Source organism: Mesoplodon densirostris, chromosome 1 (genome assembly GCF_025265405.1).
Source record: "Mesoplodon densirostris isolate mMesDen1 chromosome 1, mMesDen1 primary haplotype, whole genome shotgun sequence".
NCBI classification, from domain to species: Eukaryota; Metazoa; Chordata; class Mammalia; order Artiodactyla; family Ziphiidae; genus Mesoplodon; species Mesoplodon densirostris.
The window spans coordinates 8,632,902-8,654,343 of NC_082661.1; the positions used below are offsets into that span (position 1 = coordinate 8,632,902).

General features: G+C 40.8%; 1 protein-coding gene across 6 annotated transcripts in view; it reads left to right on the forward strand.

Moving 5' to 3' along the window:
• Nucleotides 1-21,442, forward strand: part of CPXM2 (carboxypeptidase X, M14 family member 2) — a 134,221-nt gene that overhangs the window by 66,718 nt on the left and 46,061 nt on the right. For all 6 annotated transcript variants that reach the window (XM_060098449.1, XM_060098458.1, XM_060098468.1 and 3 more), the window contains exons 5-6: nucleotides 18,961-19,045; nucleotides 20,026-20,176. In XM_060098449.1, coding sequence (XP_059954432.1) covers nucleotides 18,961-19,045; nucleotides 20,026-20,176 — 236 coding nt within the window. The remainder of the gene's footprint in view (nucleotides 1-18,960; nucleotides 19,046-20,025; nucleotides 20,177-21,442) is intronic.

A 21,442-nucleotide genomic window follows, 5' to 3' on the forward strand; every position in this document is an offset into this window, starting at 1 on the left:
TCTCTTTCTCTGTGTGTGTGTGTGTGTCTCCTCCCATCCTCCCAAAGGAGTTATATTATCAATTTTAGCTAAATCGGTGTTTAATTTTTGCATCAAGATCATAGTTGAACTACTATTTATAGCTGGGTCACATGGTATGCTATAATTACCTTTCCTTTCCTGTGGAACTTTTTTGCTTTTACTGGAGCTAATAATCACTTCTTTTTAATGGTTTCCTTGGTTTTCAAGGTACTTCTCACTAATTCATTCCGAAGCTGTCTGATAGACCTGAAAATCTCCTCTGAATGTGTCCATAATATGAATAATTCACTCTTTCATCTCCTTCCTGGAGAGATCCCTCCCGAAGCCATCTGGCCTCTGCTGGCATCTGAATTTGTAGGTTTTTCAAGCCTATTACATTGCTCTTGTCATGCCTATTGGAATCTCTTCCTATCTCTCCTGAGTTGTATTCTGTATTTCTTAGATCCCAGGTTTCTCTGTTTTTCTGTTTATTTTCGTGGTACATGCCTTCTGGAAATGGAGCTCGGGAGGTAGAATGTTGGATTCCTTGTATGCCTGCAAATGCATTTTTTGTTGACCTCAATCACCCTTGATTGGTAGTTCGGAAATAATTTTCCCTAAGAATTTTTAACAGCTTTATTGAGATATAACTTACAATTCACTCATTGAAAGTGTATAATTCATTATGTTTAATATATTCACAGAGTTGTGGTATCATCACAGCAATCAATTTATAACATTTCATCATCCCTGAAACAGTTGATTATCCCTTATAATTTGGAAACATTTTTCCATTGCCTCTTTATCTTCAGTTTTACAGTGTAAAGATCTGAGTATATTCATACTTACAAACTTTTGAATTATTTTACCTCAATAAAGTTTTAGGGTTATTTCTATATCCCTCGTGCTAAAAACTGCCCAATGTTGCACCTTGTTGTAGCTGGCACTTGATGTGACCTTGAAATAAGGGAACTCATATTTTTCAGTTCTGGGAAATTCTTATTCTTTTTTTATTCTTATTCGTATTCTTTTTTTTTTTTTTTTTTTTTGCGGTACGCGGGCCTCTCACTGTTGCGGCCTCTCCCGTTGCGGAGCACAGGCTCCGGACGCGCAGGCTCAGTGACCATGGCTCACGGGCCCAGCCGCTCTGCGGCATGTGGGATCTTCCCGGACCGGGGCACAAACCCGTGTCCCCTGCATCGGCAGGCGGACTCTCAACCACTGCGCCACCAGGGAAGCCCTTATTCGTATTCTTATTCTTCCTTCATTATCTCCTGCCAACTTTTTTGAAGTTATTATTATTTGCATGTTGAATCTCTTGTATTAATTTTTAATACAATGCTAACCACTCTTCACCCTGCTACTTCCTTTTCATCCTTCACATTTCAGCTCAGACACCACCCTGCAGGAGCACTTTCCCCATCCAGCCCTAGACTAAGTCAGCACGCCCCTCCATTTATAAGCTCTCTGTATTTCTCCTCTGAACGATATCACAGTTGAAGTTTAATAAGTAATTGTACAATAATTATGCAATTTCTGTCTTCCTCAGTAGACCGTAAGTTCCCTGAGGCGAGGGCCGGGTTTGCTTTGAGATTCACTCCAACCCAGTGCCTGGCACCCTCCCTCTTCCTGGTCTGACACCTGTGTGTTGCTCGAGTGAACACGGGTTGTAGCTATGCTAGGATGAACATGGCGTGAGCTGAGGTTGGCACCATCTATAAAGACAAGTTTTAATAAGCAAAGTCCCAGTGTAACCTTATTCAGGGGTTTTCCAGAACACTAGGGAGAAAAACAGTTTCTGTTCACTGTTCAGCTATTTATTGCATGTGTCCGTCAGACAGCTAAGCCACCTTCTGTGAACTCACTCAGCCACCAGCTTGGCTGGTCATGTATCTGTTTCTGAGTCCTTGTTATTTAGGTGAATAAACAGGAGAATGTTGAGGAAGTGTGTATTAGCCAGCATCCATCCCGGTATTTAAAATGTCATGAACCCATGAAAACCCCCTTTCTCAGTTTCCTTCATAATAAATTGCCAATAGCATTTATCTCAAAATAGTTTGAACAGATCAAACGGAGAATTACCATCTTGTTTTTGACTTGTTTAGACTGGTGTTTCTCAATCTCAGCACTTTCGGCATTTTGAGCTGGATAACTTAGGTCTGGGAGTTGTCCTGTGCATTTTAGGCTGTTAGTGGCATCCTGGCCTCTATGCATTAGGTGGCCCCCATGGTAGCACCCCCATTTAACCCCCATCCCCCGGTCATAATAATCAGGAATGTCTCAGACCTTGCCAAATGTCCCCAGGGGGCAAAATCACCCCCAGTTGAGAACTGTTGCTGTACGTGCAGACTTGGGGTTCTCTTCCCAGTCAAATACAGTTGGTAGCACTGCTCAGGGCCTGTCGGTTTTCCACAGTGCTGTGAGAGTCTACCCACATGGTTGGTGGAGGGCTCAGGAGAGCATATTGGGTCTTGGGCTGGAATTGGAAGTGTTTCTAGAAGTCTCCAGTGGCCAATATGATGACCTGCTTGTTCTTGCCAGCTGGGCTCATGATGGGTAAAAAACAGAGTGTGCCTCTTTCTGGCACATGGCTTCTAACATCGCGTAGAAGGGACCAAATGTTTTGAGAAACACCAGGAAACTTCACCTATGGTAAGTGAACCATGATGTTAAACATTGATTTGTCAGATGGGAAGGAATTTCCTCAGTGTTGATTTGAATTCTAGTTCCACTTTGGGAGAGAGACTGGTGTGTTGAGTGGGCAGGGTGACTTGGATTTCTGTGGCTGTGGTTTTTGGCTAAGCCCCAAGCTTTCCCATTCATTGAATGGAATTAACCAACCATCGTTTTATCCTGTTGGGACTGAGGTGGTAGGACCTGTCTGGACCCACAAGCCTAGGGAAGGAGAGGAAGGGGCTGGAGTGAGTTTAAGAGTGGAGCTAGAGTCTGAGTGGGGTCCTTGTGGTGGGCAGGTGTCCCCCCACATTGATGTCCACATTCGGATCCCAGAACCTGTGAATCTCTTACCTTACATGGTGAAAGAGACTTTGCAGATGTGATTAAGTCAAGGACTTTGAGATGGAGAGAGGGTTCTGGACTATTTAGGTGGACCTAATCTAATCATATGGGTTAAAAAGGGAGAACCTTTTCCAGCTGTGGTCAGAGGAGCCATGACTACTGAAGACTGGGTAGAGAGATGCAACACCACTGGCTTCAACGTTGGAGAAAGGGGACCATCAGCATTACATTCGTAGGAGGCCTCTAGAAGCTGAAACAGGCGAGGAAACAGATCCTTCCCTAGAGCCTCCAGAAGGGAACCAGCCCTACTGACACCTTGACCTTAGACCAATGAGACTTCTGTTTTACAGGACTGTACAATAATAAATTTGTGTTCTTTTAAGCCAGTAAATGTGTGGTAATTTATTAACAGCAGCCGTAGGAAACTCATATAGCTCTCAAAGTCTAGAGGTCAAAACAGGAGTCCAGTGAGCATAAAGCCCAAAGCAGGGGTACTTGGGAGCAGACATTCCAGAGTGAGCACTGATCCCTTGTTTCAGATGGTAACCCTGGTCCTACTAGACATGTGTGTGCGTGTGTGTGCATGTGAGTGTCATGTTTGTACTGGCCAGAATACAGAGCTTTGCAGGCTGGAGAGACATGGCCTTCTCTGGGCAGAAACCAAAATTCCAGACTACTTAGAAGGCTTTATATCCTATTACTTACAGTCCACCCTCCATACATATCTATTCCAATTTGGTGCTTACATATTCCTTGTGTGGTCCTATTATTATCATTATTATTATTTTTTTGTTGTGGTACGCGGGCCTCTCACTGTTGGGGCCTCTCCCGTTGCGGGGCACAGGCTCCGGACGTGCAGGCTCGGCGGCCATGGCTCACAGGCCCAGCCGCTCCGCGGCACATGGGATCCTCCCGGACCGGGGCACAAACCCGTGTCCCTTGCATCGGCAGGCGGGCTCTCAACCACTGAGCCACCAGGGAAGCCCAGTCCTATTATTTTTATCAGGAGGTTTGAAAGAGGATGGTATTATATTTCTAGTACAGCTGCTGTTCTTGAGTACCAGAGTCGAGGCATATATTATATACATTAGCTCATTTAATCTTCACAATGGCGGCTGTTAGAGGATACTGATACTGCTGATCTGCCCTCTGACTGCATTCAGTGTTGCTCCGGAGCACAGTAAAGGTGTAGGGAAGGATGTGGGAGACCAGGCTTCTCTGATTCTGTTGGCTCTTCTCAAATATCCCCATTGTCATGGTGGTGATCTCTGTTTTCTAATCCACAAGCTTTCCTCAAGCTGCAGTGGGAAATTGGGCTAATGCTGTCTGGCTGGGTACTTGGTTATCTGGCCCTCAGCAGACTCACATTGGTTGGTGGGGCCAGTAGGACTTTCTAACAACACCTGCCCTTGACTGGCTGTGCCTTACCTGTTTCCAAGGGAATCAGTCTGGACTGAACGTTGTCTCTTCTTAATGTAATGAATACCTTATTGAAGCTGCAAGATGTAGCCAACCCACTCCAGTATCTTATCTTTGCTATGTTGTCCTAGCTTCATTGGGCCTGTGGACTGGGTCACAAAAACACAGCTGGTAACACTTTAACTGCTTGGTTCCTGAAGAACAGGAATCACCCACTTCCCAGCCTAGGCTCCTACTCTCTGCCTCACTCAGACTTAGCAAAAACTTGGCAGTTTTTGAATAGGACTGCCTTGGGTGGAAATTACCCGAGTCTGCTTTGAGGCACACTGGGTGTGTCAGGGAGCCGAAGAGCAGGAGCGGAGGTGGAGCTGGGCTCCTCTGCCGGAACCTGGGGTTGTAGCACTGCTGGGACTGTCTGAGGTCCCCTCAGAGCTCCTTTGTGCTTCAGGCTCACTCTGCTCTGCTTCTGGCCTCTAGACTGGCCTCTGCTTCTCCAGCCACGTGATGGGCAATGGGACTGCCATCAGCACTCAGGGTTTACAATTTATAATCGCAAGTGTCACTCGGTCTCAAATACAAAATCCCAGGGAAGAGTGTATTGGCTTATCTTGGGTCAAGGATCAAGTGTAGGCAAATCGACTGTGGTCACATCATCAAGGTACTGTGATTGGCCTGGCGCCCACCTTTAGGCCATTCAGCCATGGCCAAGGTACAGGGTCATGCTGCCTAAAATATCTGCTCCAAAGGTAATCATGAGAAAGATATAGATGGAAAGATAACTCCTGAAGATAATAGGCTGAACATAACAAAACAATGTGTCCAGACAGATATAATTACCGTTTTGGGCACACACCTTCAAATATTTGAGATTCTCATCTCTACTTGTTGAAAACAACTATTGTTACATAATATTCATTAGAAAAGTTGATTAAGATCTAGATTGCATGTTTAGTTTACGTTTTTAATGTTCGATTTTTTATTAAGTTCTGAAAATTGTTTTTGTGACCACACATCAGCTCGTGTTTGTGTTTTGTAGAAATTGAGATTATTTGCAAGTGATTGAGAAGCGCTGATTATAGGTTTAAGTTGTAAGTAAGCATTTTTTGACTGAGAACAGTTACTAGTCCCCATGTGCAGCTCCAGAGAACTTGTTTCAATACCCCCAAAAGGTTGGTGATTGTTCTGGGGATACTGAAATCCTGCCCCCAGAGCTGAGGGAAAAGAGGAGTATGATGAAGACCAAAGGATGGGAGACTGGAGCATCCAGGATGGAGAAACAGGAATGAAAAGTAATCTGACCCTTTCCTCCTACCAGCCCAGCTCACAGCCACATCCTTAATGAGAAACATGACTTGTTCTTCTGAGATAAAGTAAGATCATGTGTGTGGAAGCATTTCGTAAACTGGAGGCCATATGAATTATTATTAGGAAATGTTAGTATAGTTGCTCTTTCAAAGAAAAAAATATTGTGTATTTATAAGAAGTTACCAGGGCAAAGGTTTTATGTTTTCTTCTTAAAATATGTCTTTAAGGATGAATGTAGCATCTTCACATACATCCTGTCCCAAGAGATGATTGGGACATTTTCCTGTGCAGAAGCCTATTCCACAATATTCAAATAAATATTTTGTCTTTTTCATTGCGTAATGTTTGATGGTTACAAAACCACTGATGTAACATGCACTTAAGGTATTAAGCATTATAATAAAACCAACACTCAGCAACCCACTACACACCTGAAGAGCTGGAACATTGCCAATACTTTTGAAACTATTTATGTGCTCTTTCCTGATCCCACCTATCTGCTTCCTCCCGAAAGTGAAAACATTCTCCTTATTAGGGGTTTATTATTCCCTTGCCTTTCAAAAATAATCTTAGCATTTCTGTATAACATATGCAAGAAATTTTCTTTCTTTTTGAGCTTTATAAAAAAGATTTTTCACTTTATGTCGCTTTTTTTTTTTTTTTTTTGCAGTACGCGGGCCTCTCATTGTTGTGGCCTCTCCCATTGCGGAGCACAGGCTGCGGAGGTGCAGGCTCAGCGGCCATGGCTCACGGGCCCAGCCGCTCCGCGGCACGTGGGATCCTCCCGGACCGGGACACGCCGCGTCCCCTGCATCGGCAGGCGGACTCTCAACCACTGCGCCACAAGGGAAGCCCTATGTAGCTTTGTAAACTTGTTTTCAACTCAGCATTATGCTTCAAAGGATTGTTTGTGTGCCCGTAATTGTAGTTCATTAATTTGTACTGCCATTTAACCTTGGGAATATGCCTTATGGAGGTTGAATTGACCCCTTTTCAATTTTTTGTTACTTTATTTTATTATACTTTTTTTGGTCTTAAAAATAATGCTGCTATTAACATTCTTGTATATGTCTCTTGGAGCACATGTACAAGGGGATCTCCATGGTATGTACTTAGAGCAGAATGGCTGAGTTGGAAGGTATATAAATGTTGGGTTTAATGGAATAATGACAAGTCATTTTCCAGAGTGGTTGTCCAAGTAGCCTCTCCTCCAGTAGTGTTTTAGAGTTCTTGTTGCTCCATATCCTCACCAACATTTGGTATTGCCATTCTCCAAAATTTTCAATATGAAGGGTGTGTTTTCGGGCTTCCCTGGTGGCCCAGTGGTTGAGAGTCCGCCTGCCAATGCAGGGGACACAGGTTCGTGCCCAGGTCCGGGAAGATCCCACATGCCGCGGAGCGGCTGGGCCAGTTAGCCATGGCCGCTGAGCCTGCGCGTCCGGAGCCTGTGCTCCGCAACGGGAGAGGCCCCAACAATGAGAGGCCCGCGTACCGCAGGAAAAAAAAAAGAGTGTTTTCAATATAAAGCAGTATCTTTCATTGTAGTCCTAACCTGCATTTCCCTAATCACTAATAAGGTTGAACTTCCTTTCCCATGTTTACTTGCCGTTTTTCTTACCTTTACCGTAAAATACCTGTCATGTTTCTCCATGTTTATATTGTGTTTTTCTCCTTTGTCTCATTGATTTATAGAATTAAAAAAATATATTCTGAATATTAATCCTTTTGTTAGTTAAATGTGCTCAGAATATATTCTCCCAGCTTAAGTTTTCTCCTACTGGTTTCTTTATGGTGTCTTTTGAAAAGCAAAAGTTTTTATTTTTAGTGTAGTTCAATTTATTTGTCTTTTATGATTAGAATGATTGTGTCATATATAAAATCTTTCCATACCCCATGGTTACAAACTAATTCTCCCATATGTTCATTAATTTTTTTAAGTTTCAAGTTTTACTTCTCACATTTAAGTAGTTAATCCATTTGGTTATGATTTTTGTAAAATATGTGAAATATAGGGTCCGATTTCAACTTCTTTTTATATTAATATCCAGTTGCCTTTGGACATACCTTGTAATAGTTTATTTAGTTCCCATTGATATGTAAGACATCTCTATCAAGTTTATATATGTACATGAGCCTGTTTCTGGGCTCTCAATTTTGTTCCATTTACAATTTGTCTATTCATCCATCAATATCACAGTGTCTTAATTACTGAGGCTATAAATAAGTCCTAATATCTTGATAGGGCAACTCCCCCCTGCCCCCTGTTCCTTCTTCTTATAAAGTGTCTTATTATTTCCTTCCCTATAAATTTTAGTATCATTTTGTCAAGTTTCTTTAATATGCTATTGGGATTTTTATTGAGAATTGACATTTTTCTATCTATGAACATGGTATATAGATCCCCACTTATTTATATCTTTTGAAACATCTTTCAATAAAGTTTTCTCCGTAAATGTCCTGCACATCTTTTGTTCATTTTATTTCTAAGTATCTTATTTTTGGCTGCTTATGTATAGAACTGTGATTCATTTTTGTATAGTAGCCTATGTCCAGTCATCTTGCTGAACTCTCTTCTCAAGTCTAATAATTTTTCTAGTTTCTTTTCAGTTTTCTTTGTAGTCAGTTAAATTCTTTGGGATCTAAATTTGTTGCTTTTTGTTTCTGCTGCTTCTTTCCCATAGAGAATGTTTTCTTGTGTGTTTAATGATTTTTTAAAAATTGTGAGCACCTATGTGATTGAACTTAGTGAAACCTCTGAGAACCTAAATTGAAGGCTCTTTTCTTTAGAGGGGATTCATGTGTGCTTCTTTTGGGAGCTGGATGGATGCTGCTGTTCTGAAGTCATTTTAGCCCCCTTTGAGGGTCCAAGAAAAAGTCCCTGAATCAGTTTCCCTACCTTTTGTTGTCCCCAGGCTTAGTGTTTTGATCCCAGCACTGTTATGTGCATTTTTCCCTAGGGCGACTCTGCCCTTTTTCTTTGCTCACTGTTCATGTTTTCTTCAGTTCACAGATCTTTTTTTTTCCTTGGAGATGTCCTTTACTTGCTTGCAAGCCCACTGGTGTTTTAAAACATTCATTTGTTTTAATGTAACCAGGATCTCGTTGTACTGAAGCAGAAGGCTCTGTAAGCATTTAGTCTACCATTTCGTTGATGGTGGACATTCTTGGTTTTTATCTTAACCAAATTAACATCAGGTAGTAAAATATCTGAATGTGTTCCAGTTTTTTGCTTTGTAGCCCACCTCCTCTGTTTTCCTGATCTGAAGGAAGGCTGGATTGGTGGGAAGCATAATCTCATACCAGGATAGAATTTTGGGGGAGGGGGGGATTGTTTTTTATTTTTGTTTCTGTTTTAAGTGAGGGAGGTGGCTGGAGCCCAGAGGAGAGTCAGCAGAGCCTCTCGGCTTTTCTGCAGTCAGGAAGTCTTTGACACAAGCATGTCTTTACTTGGGCTGCATTGCTTTGACTTGAAATCTCTAGTCACAGAGAATTAAATGTCAAGGTGGTTTTGTGATGTGGAAAATCTCTCTGAAGGAATTGGAAACAAGCCACAAAGTGCTATGAATTTCAAGCCTTCTCCAAGGACTAGGAGACAAGGAAGCATGGGCATTATAGCTCCAATTTTTGAAGCTGGCTCTCTAATAACAATGGATGTGTCAGTCACAAAAGAATAAAATATGCAGCTTTTATGTTAGATAAGGAGTGTGTTGCATTCACTAACCTGCCCCCAACCTCCTTCATTCCCCTTGGCCGCACACCCTTTCTCTGCCCTCTCACAACTTCACAGCACTCAATCATATTCTCTTGAAATGTCTAGTTTACTTCCCCGTTTCCCTCATTAACCTGTAAAAATCTTGAGTAAATAGATCATGTATAATTTATCTTTGTAGTCTCAGAGGCTGGCATGGTATTTGCAATGTAATAGCTGCAGGGTTAGGAACAGGACTTCACACATTCCATGTTGCCTTCATCTTTTCATGCAGGTAGAACTTTCAGACAATTCAGTCCTACCCCAGCATTACTGACTGGCAAATATCTCTTCTATCACCCTGGATTATCAACCTTTTTAAATTTAAATAAAAAGTAATTAATTCTTTATTTCTTTGTAGCTGTGACAGATTTTTATTATTACTGGGGCACAAAGGGTTAAGCCTGAATATCAGTCGCTCTCTGGAAGTGTCTGAAGGGAGCATGAGAATTATGTTTATAGTTCAACTGGTAATCCTAGATGTTGGTATAGAATTTGACAGTATATTAATTATGATATATTATTCTTATTAAGAGCTCAGATTTATGGAGCAATTATTATGTTCCAGGTGCTATGCTCAGACTCTACATGCATTACCTCATTCACTCCCTAATCACTGTGCAAAGACATAGAGTTGTTACCTTACAGTTGTCTTACAGCTGGAGCCCAGAGGTCACATGACTCTCATGCTGGTAAGTGGAAGAACTAGGAGTTTAGTTTGGGCTTCTTGACCTCAAAGCCTGAGGTTGTAACGTTAGTAAACAACAGTGCTGGATTTGAGCTAAAGTGGTTAGCACTCATTTCTCTACTCATACTCTTATTGTACATTTACTTACTAAATGTCACAACAATAGTTTCAAAATGTCTGTGTGTGTGTAAATAAAACAGTGCCTCAGGAGCTAATAAAATCTAACTTTTAAAGTACTGAAAGAAAATAATTGTTAGCCTAGAATTCCCAGAAAAAATATGATTCAAAAATGAAGGTGAAATGAAGCCTATTCAGACAGTAAAAACTGAAAAAAATTATTGCTAACATATCTGCTTTGAAAGAAATAACAAAGGGAGTTCTTCAAGCAGAAAGAAAATGATCTCAGATGGAAATATGAAAATGCAAAAATAAATGAAAAATATCAGAAAGGTTAAATAAGTAGGTTTATAATTATCAACCATACAAAACAATAGTAGTAATGTCTTAGAAAATTTATTTATAGAATTAAAAATAAATCCCAAAATCATGTAAAAGAGGGATAAATGGACTTAAATTATTGTACGATTCTAATATTTTCATGGAAGTGGTAGAACTAAAATTTGAATAAGACTAGTAGTTCAAGGGTACATAGGTAATCTTTAGGGTAATTATGAAAAGAATAGTGTGAATGTATAACTAGTAAGTTAATAAAGAGAAAATAGAATAATAAGAATATTTGATCATAAAATAAAAATTCAAAAAGTAGAAAAAAAGAACATGAAATAGGTGGGTCAAATAGAAAACAAATAGAGTAAATATAAATCCAAATATAGTACTAATTACATTAAATTTAAATGAACTATATTATCCAATAGAAGAATAATATTATCATACTGCACCTAAGAAAAAACACAGAAAAATGAACTATATGCTATTTACAAGAGACACAGTTTAAATTTAAACAGTCAAAAGTTAAAAGTAAAAGGATGGGAGGAAATATATCATATAAATCTTAACCAAAATAAAGCAAGTTTAGCTATCCTACTATCAGACAAAACTGACTTTAAGGCAAGAGGCATTGATAGAAATAAAAAGGGATATTTCATAATCATAAAAGAGTCAGTCTACCAACAATATATCACAGTCTCAAATTTGTATGTACTCAACAACGTAGCTTCATAATATATATAGAAAACATTGCGAGAACTAGGAGAAACAGACAAATTCACAGGCAGATTGGCATTCTTTTTACATCTTTCTATAACTGATAGAATAAGCAGACGAAAAAAAATCATTATGGATGCAGAAGATCTGAACAACACAGTTGATACATTTGTTCAAAATTATATGTGTGGAACATTGCATACAACAATCACAGAATTGCAATTAGTTTAAGTGCACATGGAACGTTAGAGTTGACTATATGCTGAGTCATAAAGGAAACCTCAACAAGTGCCAAAGGATTGACATGATTTAAAGTATGTTCTCTGCCCACAATGGAATTAAAGTAGAAATCAGTAGTAAATAGATAACTGGAAAATCCCTAGTACCTGGAAATTTAAAATTATACTCCTAAATAGTTCATGATCAAAGAAGAAATCACAACTGGAATTCATATTTTGAACTGAATGATAATGAAGGTATGACATATCAAAATTATAGCATGTGGCTAAAGCAGTGCTGAAAGGGACTTTATAACCTTAAATGCACATATTAGAAATGCAGAAAGACTGAATATCAGTGATCACAATAAATTGTGCAAAAAGAACAGCAAATCAGACCTAAAGAATTACCAAGAAAAAGATAATGAAGATAAGAGTAGAAATTAATAAAATATTACTTTAAGCTTTAGGAAGTTGCTGATATTCAATCATTTTGATCTATAAAAATGGTAGTTTCATATGGTTCCTAATAGGAAAAAAATTAGAGAGCAAACAAGGCCAAAAGTTGATTCTTTGAAAAGATTAATAAAATGAATAAACTCATGGCAGATCAGGGAAAGAGGAAAAAAATCAACTACCAATGCCAAAATTGGAAAAGAGAGCATTGTTAAAAATTTTACAGACACTAAAAAGACAATAAAATGATACTAAGAACATGTTTGTGCCAATAATATTGAAAATAGCAGAAATGCAATAATTCTTCAAAAGATACAAGTTACTAAAATTGACAGAAGAAGAAACAATATCAGAGTGGTCCAATATCTACTAAAAATGTCAATTCATTATTAAATATTGTCCCACAAAGAAAACTGCCAATTTCAGAATGTTTGAGTTCTTCCAAACATTTGAGAAAGTTACAGCACTTAAAAAAATCCAGAAAGTGGAAAAAGGGAAGCATTTCCCACCTATGAGTTTGACATAAATTTGATATCAAAATCTGATTAGGACATTACAAAAAGCAAATTTATGAAAAAATTTCTTTCTTGAGCATAGATACAAAAAATCCTAAGCAACATATTGCCAAATTGAATCCAGCAATATATGGATCCAGCAATCCATCACCACCAAGTGGGATTTATTCCAGGAATGTAAGTATGGTGTAGCCACAGTTGTAACCAATTGCTTTAATTCACCACATAAACAGAACTAAAGAGGGAAATAATATGATCACTCTGATAGATGCATAAAAGGCATTTGAGAAAATTCTTTAGCCATTTGTGTTTAAAAGAAAAAAGATCCCTTTAAACTAGCAATAAAGAGGAACTTTCTTAATCTGAAGAAACATATCTACCAAAAGCCCATGGTGGAGTATGGCCAAGCTCCTTGCAGTGAGGGGCACTGGGGCTCACACTGCAGAATCTGCTTGGAGCTCCTTCTGTGACTCCAAAGCTTGTATGTACTGACTCATTATGAGAACTAAAAGTTTTTTATAATGTGAAAAAAAAAATAGTCCAAAGAGCAGGAATTACATATTCTCCTGTTATAACATTAGAACGTATTTTGATAGAAGCTGAAAGACTCTATTCAGTATTTTTGAACATAACATGATATGGAGCTGCAGCAACCATCTTACAACCCAAAGATAAGAAGTATGATAAATGAACGGGTAAGGATGTCTTCTTAGAACTTGGAGACAATGAGTATGAAAAATGAATATCTACTGATGTTGACTCTGGAACAGTTAACCAGCTGCATAAATGCTAGCAGCTGCAAACATCCAGATTCTCTTGTTATGTGAGAAAGAATGAACTCATACTTGGTTACAATAAAAACAAACTAACACATAAACAAAGGAAAAAAAACCCTACTGGAAACGTAGTGAAATACTCAATGGTGAAATACTTAAACCTTTCCTTCAATCTCAGGAATGAGACAAAGATGTCTATTACTAGCATTTCTTTCAGCATTGAACTGGAGATCCTAGGCAGTATAATAAATAAGGCAAGAAAAAAAAGTAAAGCCCTAACAATTGGAAATAAACAGAACTATCATTGTTCTCAGATGACATATCATATCCTTAACAACATCCAAAGGAATCCCAAACTCTTAGAATTATTAATGAATTAGCAAAGTGGTTGGATACACAGTCAACATTCAAAAAGCATTTATATTTCTACATACCAGCAACAAAAATGGAGAAAATAAAACTTAAAATATTATTTATAAAATAATCAACATCAACTATCTAGGAATAAATCTAACAAAAGATAAGTACAATAAGACCTAAATAAATAGAGGGATATACCATGTTTATGGATTGGAAGATTTAATATTGGAAATGTTAATTCCTTTAAAACTGACCTATAGATTCAATGCCATCTCAATTAAAATCCAAAAGGCTTTGTTTTGGAAATTGACAAGCAGATTCTAAAATTTATATAGGAATGCAAAGGGCCAAGAACAGTCAAGGAAATTGTGAAAAGCAAAAACAAAATGGGAAAATGTACACTACCAGATACAAAGACCTATTATAAAGCTACAGATATCAAGACAGAGTGGGTTTAGCATAACATAAGGAACAGTGGAACAGAATATAGCATCCCCAAACATACCCACACATGTACAGTCACGTGATTTACAGCAGTGGTGTCGTTGATGTGCAATAGCAAAGTAATCATATAAATGGTTATGGGTCAATTGACAGCCCATATGGAAAACAATGTATCTTGACCCTTACCTCACACTGTCAATAATCAACTTCAAGTAGATTGCAGAACTAAATGTGAAAGGTAAAGCAATAAAGCTTTTAGAAGAAAGCATAAGAAAATATCTTTATGATCTTGGAGTAAGCAAAAATCTATTGAAAAGGGCACAAATACTGAAAATTGTAAAGAAAAAAAATAGGTAATTGGACTATATAAAGTTTTAAGAAATTCTCTTCATCAAAAAATACTACAAAGTATAAGACACAAACTGGAGAAAATATTAGTAATCCACATATTTAGCAAAAAACCTTACATCTAGAATGTATAAAGAACTCTTACAAATCAATATAAGACAACTTAATTGAAAAAAAGGGGAAAACTTGAATAAGCGTTTCGTCAAAAGATGATATTCAAATGCCCAATAAACATATAAGATGTTGAACTTCATTGGTCATCCAGTAAATTAAAAAGTACAGTGAGATAATAGGACATACCCATCAGAATGGCTAAAATGAAAAAGAAAGATAATACCAAGTGTTGACAAGAATGTGGAGCAGCTGGAACTCTCATACACTTCTAGTATAAGTGTAAATAGACACAGTTAATTTGGAAAACTACTGCAGATAAACGTATGTATATCTTAGGACCCTGTGATCCAGCAATTCTATTCCTAATTACACACCAAGCAGAATTCTATGTGAATTCACCAAAAGATGCAGACATAGAATTTCCATAGAACTACCACTATTCATAATAGTCTAAACTGGAAACTACTCAGGTGCTCATTAGCAATAAAATGGACAAATACTGGATTGGCAAAAAAAGTTCATTTGGATTTTTCCCTAAGATGTTATGGAAACACCCAAACGAACGTTTTGACCAACCCAATAAATTGACCATTCTCAGAGTGGAATACCAGAAAGCAATGAGAATGAAAAAATCATAATTATGGGCAATAATATGAATTGTCAAAGACAAAACTTAGCCTGAGACACAATGAACAAAGGTTGTTTATTCATAAACTCGCAGCAAGAGGACCCTCTGCTGTGTCTTTCAAGAGTCACATGTGGTAAAAAGGTGAGTCAGTTTCATAGAGTAAACAGGAAACACTTAGATAGTCTCTGATTTCCAAGCATTCTATTAAGATGGAAGTTTTGGTAGTAGAGAAGGCTTTCTAATTAGTCCTAAAGTACTTTTAACCATGGTAGGTGGACAGCAAAGGGGCCAGCTCCCTACTGCCTGGCAGAGGAAGTTCTGCCTCTATCAAATGGCCTGCAGAGCCCATGGAACCACAGTTCTGCTGTCCTGTGCCTTACTCTCCTCCAGGATATCAGCTTCCTTTTGCATCCTCCAAAGTACCACAATCTCATCTTCCTCCATCTATGAGATGCTTATATTCCAGTGGGGGATAAAGATAATTCTAGAAGGGAGTATAACATTACAAACAGAATTGAAATATGAAAGAAATGAACATATAAGAAAAGAAATTGGCTAGATTGGAGGATTAGGACAGGCTTATCTGATAAAGTTTGAGGTCTGAATAGTTTAGAGCAGGGGTCCCCAACCCCCCGGCCACGGACCAGTACCAGTCCGTGGCCTGTTAGGAACCGGGCTGCACAGCAGGAGGTGAGTGGCGGGCGATCGAGCGAAGCTTCATCTGTATTTACAGCCGCTCCCCATCACTCACATTACCGCCTGAGCTCCGCCTCCTGTCAGATCAGCGGAGGCATTAGATTCTCATAGGAGCGCGACCCCCTACTGTGAACTGCGCATGCGAGCGATCTAGGTTGCGCGCTCCTCATGAGAATCTAACGCCTGATGATCCGAGGTGGAGCTGAGGCAGTGATGCGAGCGCTGGGGAGCGGCTGCAAATACAGATTATCATTAGCTGAGGGGTTTGACTGCACAGAGACCATAACAAATCAATTGTTTGCAGACTCATATCAAAACCCTATCAGTGAGCGGCAAGTGAAAACAAGCTCAGGGCTCCCACTGATTCTGCATTATGGTGAGTTGTATAATTATTTCATTTATATATTACAAGGCAATAGTAATAGAAATAAAGTGCACAATAAATGTAATGCGCTTGAATCATCTCCAAACCATCCCCCTCCCCGGTCCGTGGAAAACTTGTCTCCCACGAAACCAGTCCCTGGTGCCAAAAAGGCTGGGGACCGCTGGTTTAGAGGCAGACAGAGAACAGGAGAAGAGGAGGCCAGACAAATGGAACAGTATGTGCAAAGGCCCTGAAGCAAGAGAGAGTATAATCAGGAATTGAAAGAGCATGGAAAACAGGAGGTAAGCAAGGGTCTTATAGAACGTGATGAGGAATTTGGTCTTAATACTAACATAACTGATATTTTAAGCAGGAGGTGACATATTAGTATTTCATTAGAAAAGTAAACCTCTGACTGCATGATAGGTTTGAGGGCAGTTTAAATTTCAGAAGACCAGTGGGAGGCAACTGCAATAGTCCTGGCCAGAGAGAATGGGCTGGATGGTGGGAGTGAAGATGGAGGGAGTGGAGAGATTCTAGAAGGATGTGGAAGGTACAATTGACAGAACTTGGCGATGGTTTCACTGTAGGGGAGAGAGGGAAACGGGGGCCAAGGAGGACTCGGATTTTGTTGCCCTGGGTGGATGGCAGTACTTTTTCTGAGGCAGGGGCTCCCAGGTTGGGGTACAGAGTGGACGAAATAAATCAGTTGGTTTGGGCGGGTTCAATTAGAGACATCGCTGAGATGGTAAGTGGAGAGGTAAGATAGGCAGAAGGATGTGATGTAGGTCTGCGGTTCAGAAGAGAAGGCTGAGCCACATAATTAATTACCCTTCAAACATAAGTGTTGGATTTGTCCATATTTGGTTTTTTTTAAGAAATTAGTACTTGGTTTGCATTTCCTTTTTTCTCTCTCCCCTTTTCTTTGGAGGACTTGTTTGAATTTTTCTTTCCACCCCTCTCTTATTGTTTGTGTGCTTCTTTCGACTGAGAGGCTTCCTAAATTCATCACTTCCACCCTCGCGGGATACACCCCTCACCTCTGCCACCCCTCACCTCTGCTGACTGCCTCGCTGGGTCACTGTGGGGCATGATCAGCAGAAAAACAGATGGCAAAGGAACTGCAGATGCAAGTCATTTGGAAATGATTTGAATGTTGGAAACAGTTTGCTATTTGGGGTGAGGATCATTTTCCGGTGCAAAGGGCCTGAGCTGCTGCTGAGGGGCCTTTCGAAAGGCATGCTTAACGCATCTTAATCTGCAGGCGTGGGCTCAAGTCCGTAGCCTCCTGAGGAGGAGCATGTTGCTGGATAGATCCTGGCTTCCAGCAGGTAGTCACACAAAGCTGGTGGACAGGTGAGAGAAGGGAGAAAGTTCAGCAGAGGGCTGGCTTCCAAGCACATATAAAAGCACCTAAGAATAATTTGTGAACGAGTCAGACAATGCAGAATGAATAGAGCCAGCTGCTCTTTCTAAAGAAACTTTACTAGACATTATTGATTTGGACTAGAAACTGAGAACCTTCTTGGGATCTATCTGGATCCTGAGTCCAAGGAGATTTCACAGTAGGAAAACAAGGATTCCAAATGCTTCAGCTGGTGGAATGTTCTAAAAGATTAGTACAGGGCTTCCCTGGTGGCGCAGTGGTTGAGAGTCCGCCTGTCGATGCTGGGGACACAGGTTCGTGCCCCGGTCCGGGAAGATCCCACATGCCGCGGAGCGGCTGGGCCCGTGAGCCATGGCTGCTGAGCCTGCGCGTCCGGAGCCTGTGCTCCACAACGGGAGAGGCCACAACAGTGAGAGGCCCGCGAACAGCAAAAAGAATAATAATAATAATAAAAAGATTAGTACATTGGTGCTTAGTTCCAATATTTAAGAAATTTGAAAGGAAGACGCTCAGGAAGGCTTGTCTACATTGCTTAACAATTAATGTTATAAAAAACTGAGGCAGAGGGGAAAAATGTGTTTTCCACAGGAAAGTCTTTTTTTTTTTTTTTTTTTTGCTTATCAAATTGACCTCCACTCTGGGAAGTCAAATTTTGGCTCCTTTACCCTCAATAATTTCTGTGCAGTAGGATGTGATGAAAGGGGTCTGGCCTGGGGCCCAGATATCACTGGATTATTGCTGGCTGCAGAGTGAGGTGGGAGAATTGTCTGCATGGCTATGACAGCCCAGGAGAAACCTCGTGTGTCTTACAGACTCAGGCTGCTGTTTTTGTGGTTGGTGGGATCTAGTTTGTTATGTTCCCAAACAGTTTTCCAAATGAAATTTCTAGGCCAACTTACCACTTTTACTGAGATTTCTTTCCCACGTGGAACTCTACTACTGTGTGTGATGTAAATGTTCAGTATAAACAAATATGTAAGTTATTTGTGTATCTCTGTGTGCGTGACCAACATTTAGTTCTTACTGGGGGCCAGGTATTGTCCTAAGTGTTTAAAGGGTATGAGACCATTTAATGTTTACATTAATATTTTAAGCTTGGTGCTTTTATAATTCCCGTTTCGTGGATGAATAAACTGAAGCCTAGATGGGTCAGTTACCTGGTCAAGGCCACAAGGAGGGTGAGCAGTGGGGGCCAGGGTGGGACCCAGTGCTGTCCACCTCTGGGACCTGCTTTCTCTATTGCCGCACCTCTGCACGGAAGAGGGAAACATTTTTAAGTGCGTAGTCCCAATGGTGTTTTATTTTTTCTTAGGAGTGACTGGGTAACCTCCTATAAGGTCATGGTGAGCAATGACAGCCATACATGGGTCACTGTTAAGAATGGATCTGGAGCCATGGTGAGTCTCTTTTCCTTCTGACCACGCCCTTGGTGTCTGGCTGTGCAGGGCTTCGCAGAGGCAGTGGACACCCGACCAGTGTTTGCACCCGGATGTTGCCTGGTTCTGTGTCAACCCAGACCAGCCATCCAGTCCGATGGATAATGACCCCCTTTCCGTACCCTGAAGCTCGGAACCAAGTGGCCCACATTTAGGGCTCAAATTCAGAGCTGCTGGAATTCAGTCTCTTCCACAAGTCACAACTCAGCCCTGGAAGGTCAGCGGCCCATGGGGAATGTTGGGGCCTGCACAGCTAGTCAATTACAGTAGTTCCCGAACTTTCTTTAACGACCCTGGTCTTTCAGCTCCACGCTTCCCTCCGGGTCCAGTTCCGATCTTATCACCCTCTTCCTCGGGTTCTCAAGTGCAAGTTCCAAACATGGTATCCAGTGCCTTCCAAGATCTGACTGCAGCTTCCATTTAACCTTCTTTATCATAGTTACCACGCTCCACCCCCACCCCCCAACCCTGCACACACTCGTCTGTGTTCCAGTAACAGGGAGACGGTTGCTCTTCTCTTGAATCCCATCTCTGGGCTTCTCCAGCCATTGCTTCCTTTTCTTTACAATCCCTCCCATCCCTACACATCTAAAGCGTTTTCCTTCAAGGCCAATTCAAATGGTACCTCATCCCTGAAGCTTTGCCTGGTCCTCTCCTTCTTCTGACATCCCAGAGCTTTGTGGATGTCTCTTTGCCATGGCACTAATAGATTTCACCTATGACATCTAAATATAACACCCCTCCTCCTCCCTGCCTCCCCCACTAGACTGGGGCTTCCTGAGGGCAGGGTCCAGGCCTGATCCATTTCTCCTTCCCCCTCGATGCCCAGCTCACGTTAGGTGTTGCTCGAGATCTTGTGGAATGAGTGAATTACTGACTCTTCCATGCCCTGATAATCAAGCTCTAAAAGATTCTCTTTTTTTCCCCTTGTGCATAAATAGATATTTGAAGGAAACAGTGAAAAGGAGATCCCTGTCCTCAACGAGCTGCCCGTCCCCATGGTGGCGCGCTACATCCGCATAAACCCACAGTCCTGGTTCGATAATGGGAGCATCTGCATGAGGATGGAGATCCTCGGCTGCCCGTTGCCAGGTGAGTCTGCCCGTGCTTCCTGCAGGGCAGGAGTGCTGACGGAGCACAGGTGCTTAGCCAGCAAGGTGACTAAAAATAAGCCACACGATCTTTTTCTCATGTAAAAAAATACCACATCTATTGCAGGATATTTAGAAAACATAGGTAAACCAAAAGAAAATAAATACAAATCTCCCATAACCCCACTCAGAAACACCATGAACATTGGGTGTATTAAAGTAACATGTCAGCTGTGGTTTTGCTGCTGGGATTTTAAGATGATATATGTTGCAAGGTTGAAAATTCGCTCAAAGCTACTACTCAGAAGCAAGCCAAAAAAAAAATTAGATAACATTTTTTTTTGGTAACACGTTTAATTGCCCTTGACTGCTCCCGCTACACTGGGTAGAGGAGATGGTAGGAGTTAATTTTAGACTTGACCATGTACACAGACTCTCTGTAAAAGTAACTTCGCTTGGATGCCTGTGTCTTTGGGTAAATGCTTGCTCCTTTAGGCTGTGTTCCCCTTGCCCTGTCTTCACATCATGGTATCTGGGTGCGGCCCCAGAGTGACAGGAAGATGGGGGCTTGAATTCACACGTGGACCCTTGCTGATGTCTGCTCTGGACAGGCTGATCTTGTTTGGCTTGCTGCTCTGTCGGCCTTTCAGAACTTACGAGTTTGTGTGCATATGGAGCCTTATGTGGCAGCCTCTTCATCCTGTCCAGACATCTCCAGGGAAGGAAGCTGGCCTCCAGAACATTCCTAAGGCCCTTCACTAGGGCCTCTAGGAATTTCCACTTTTCTGTTCACCCACAGTCAGGCCATAGGGAACAAGGAGCACAGCTTCGGGTTATCTCTCCTATACTTTCTCCTCCAGGAAAGCCTCAGCTTTCTTGTCTAGTGAGAGAGTCAGGCCTTGCTACCTCTGGATTCCCCCTGCCAGGGGGAAGGGCACCACCAGCTCTGATGTCTCAGGTGCCGCTATATCCGTCACGCTATTTCTATAGCCATCCCACCCCCGACACTGTGAACTTACAGTTACTGCGTTTTTGGAGCATATTTCATGTAGTTTATTGCTTTTCCCTCAATCCTGTAATATCCATGATCTTTCTTTGCCAGGTATGAATTTATAGAACACACGCTCTGTATTGGTGAGAAAGATGGGTCTACCTACCTACCTACTTACCCTTATACCAGACAGATTCTTTGTTATATATTTGTGCTTACTAGACGGCAAACTTTTTTCATGCCATTAAAACTATTAGAGACCATCTGTCTTGTGGA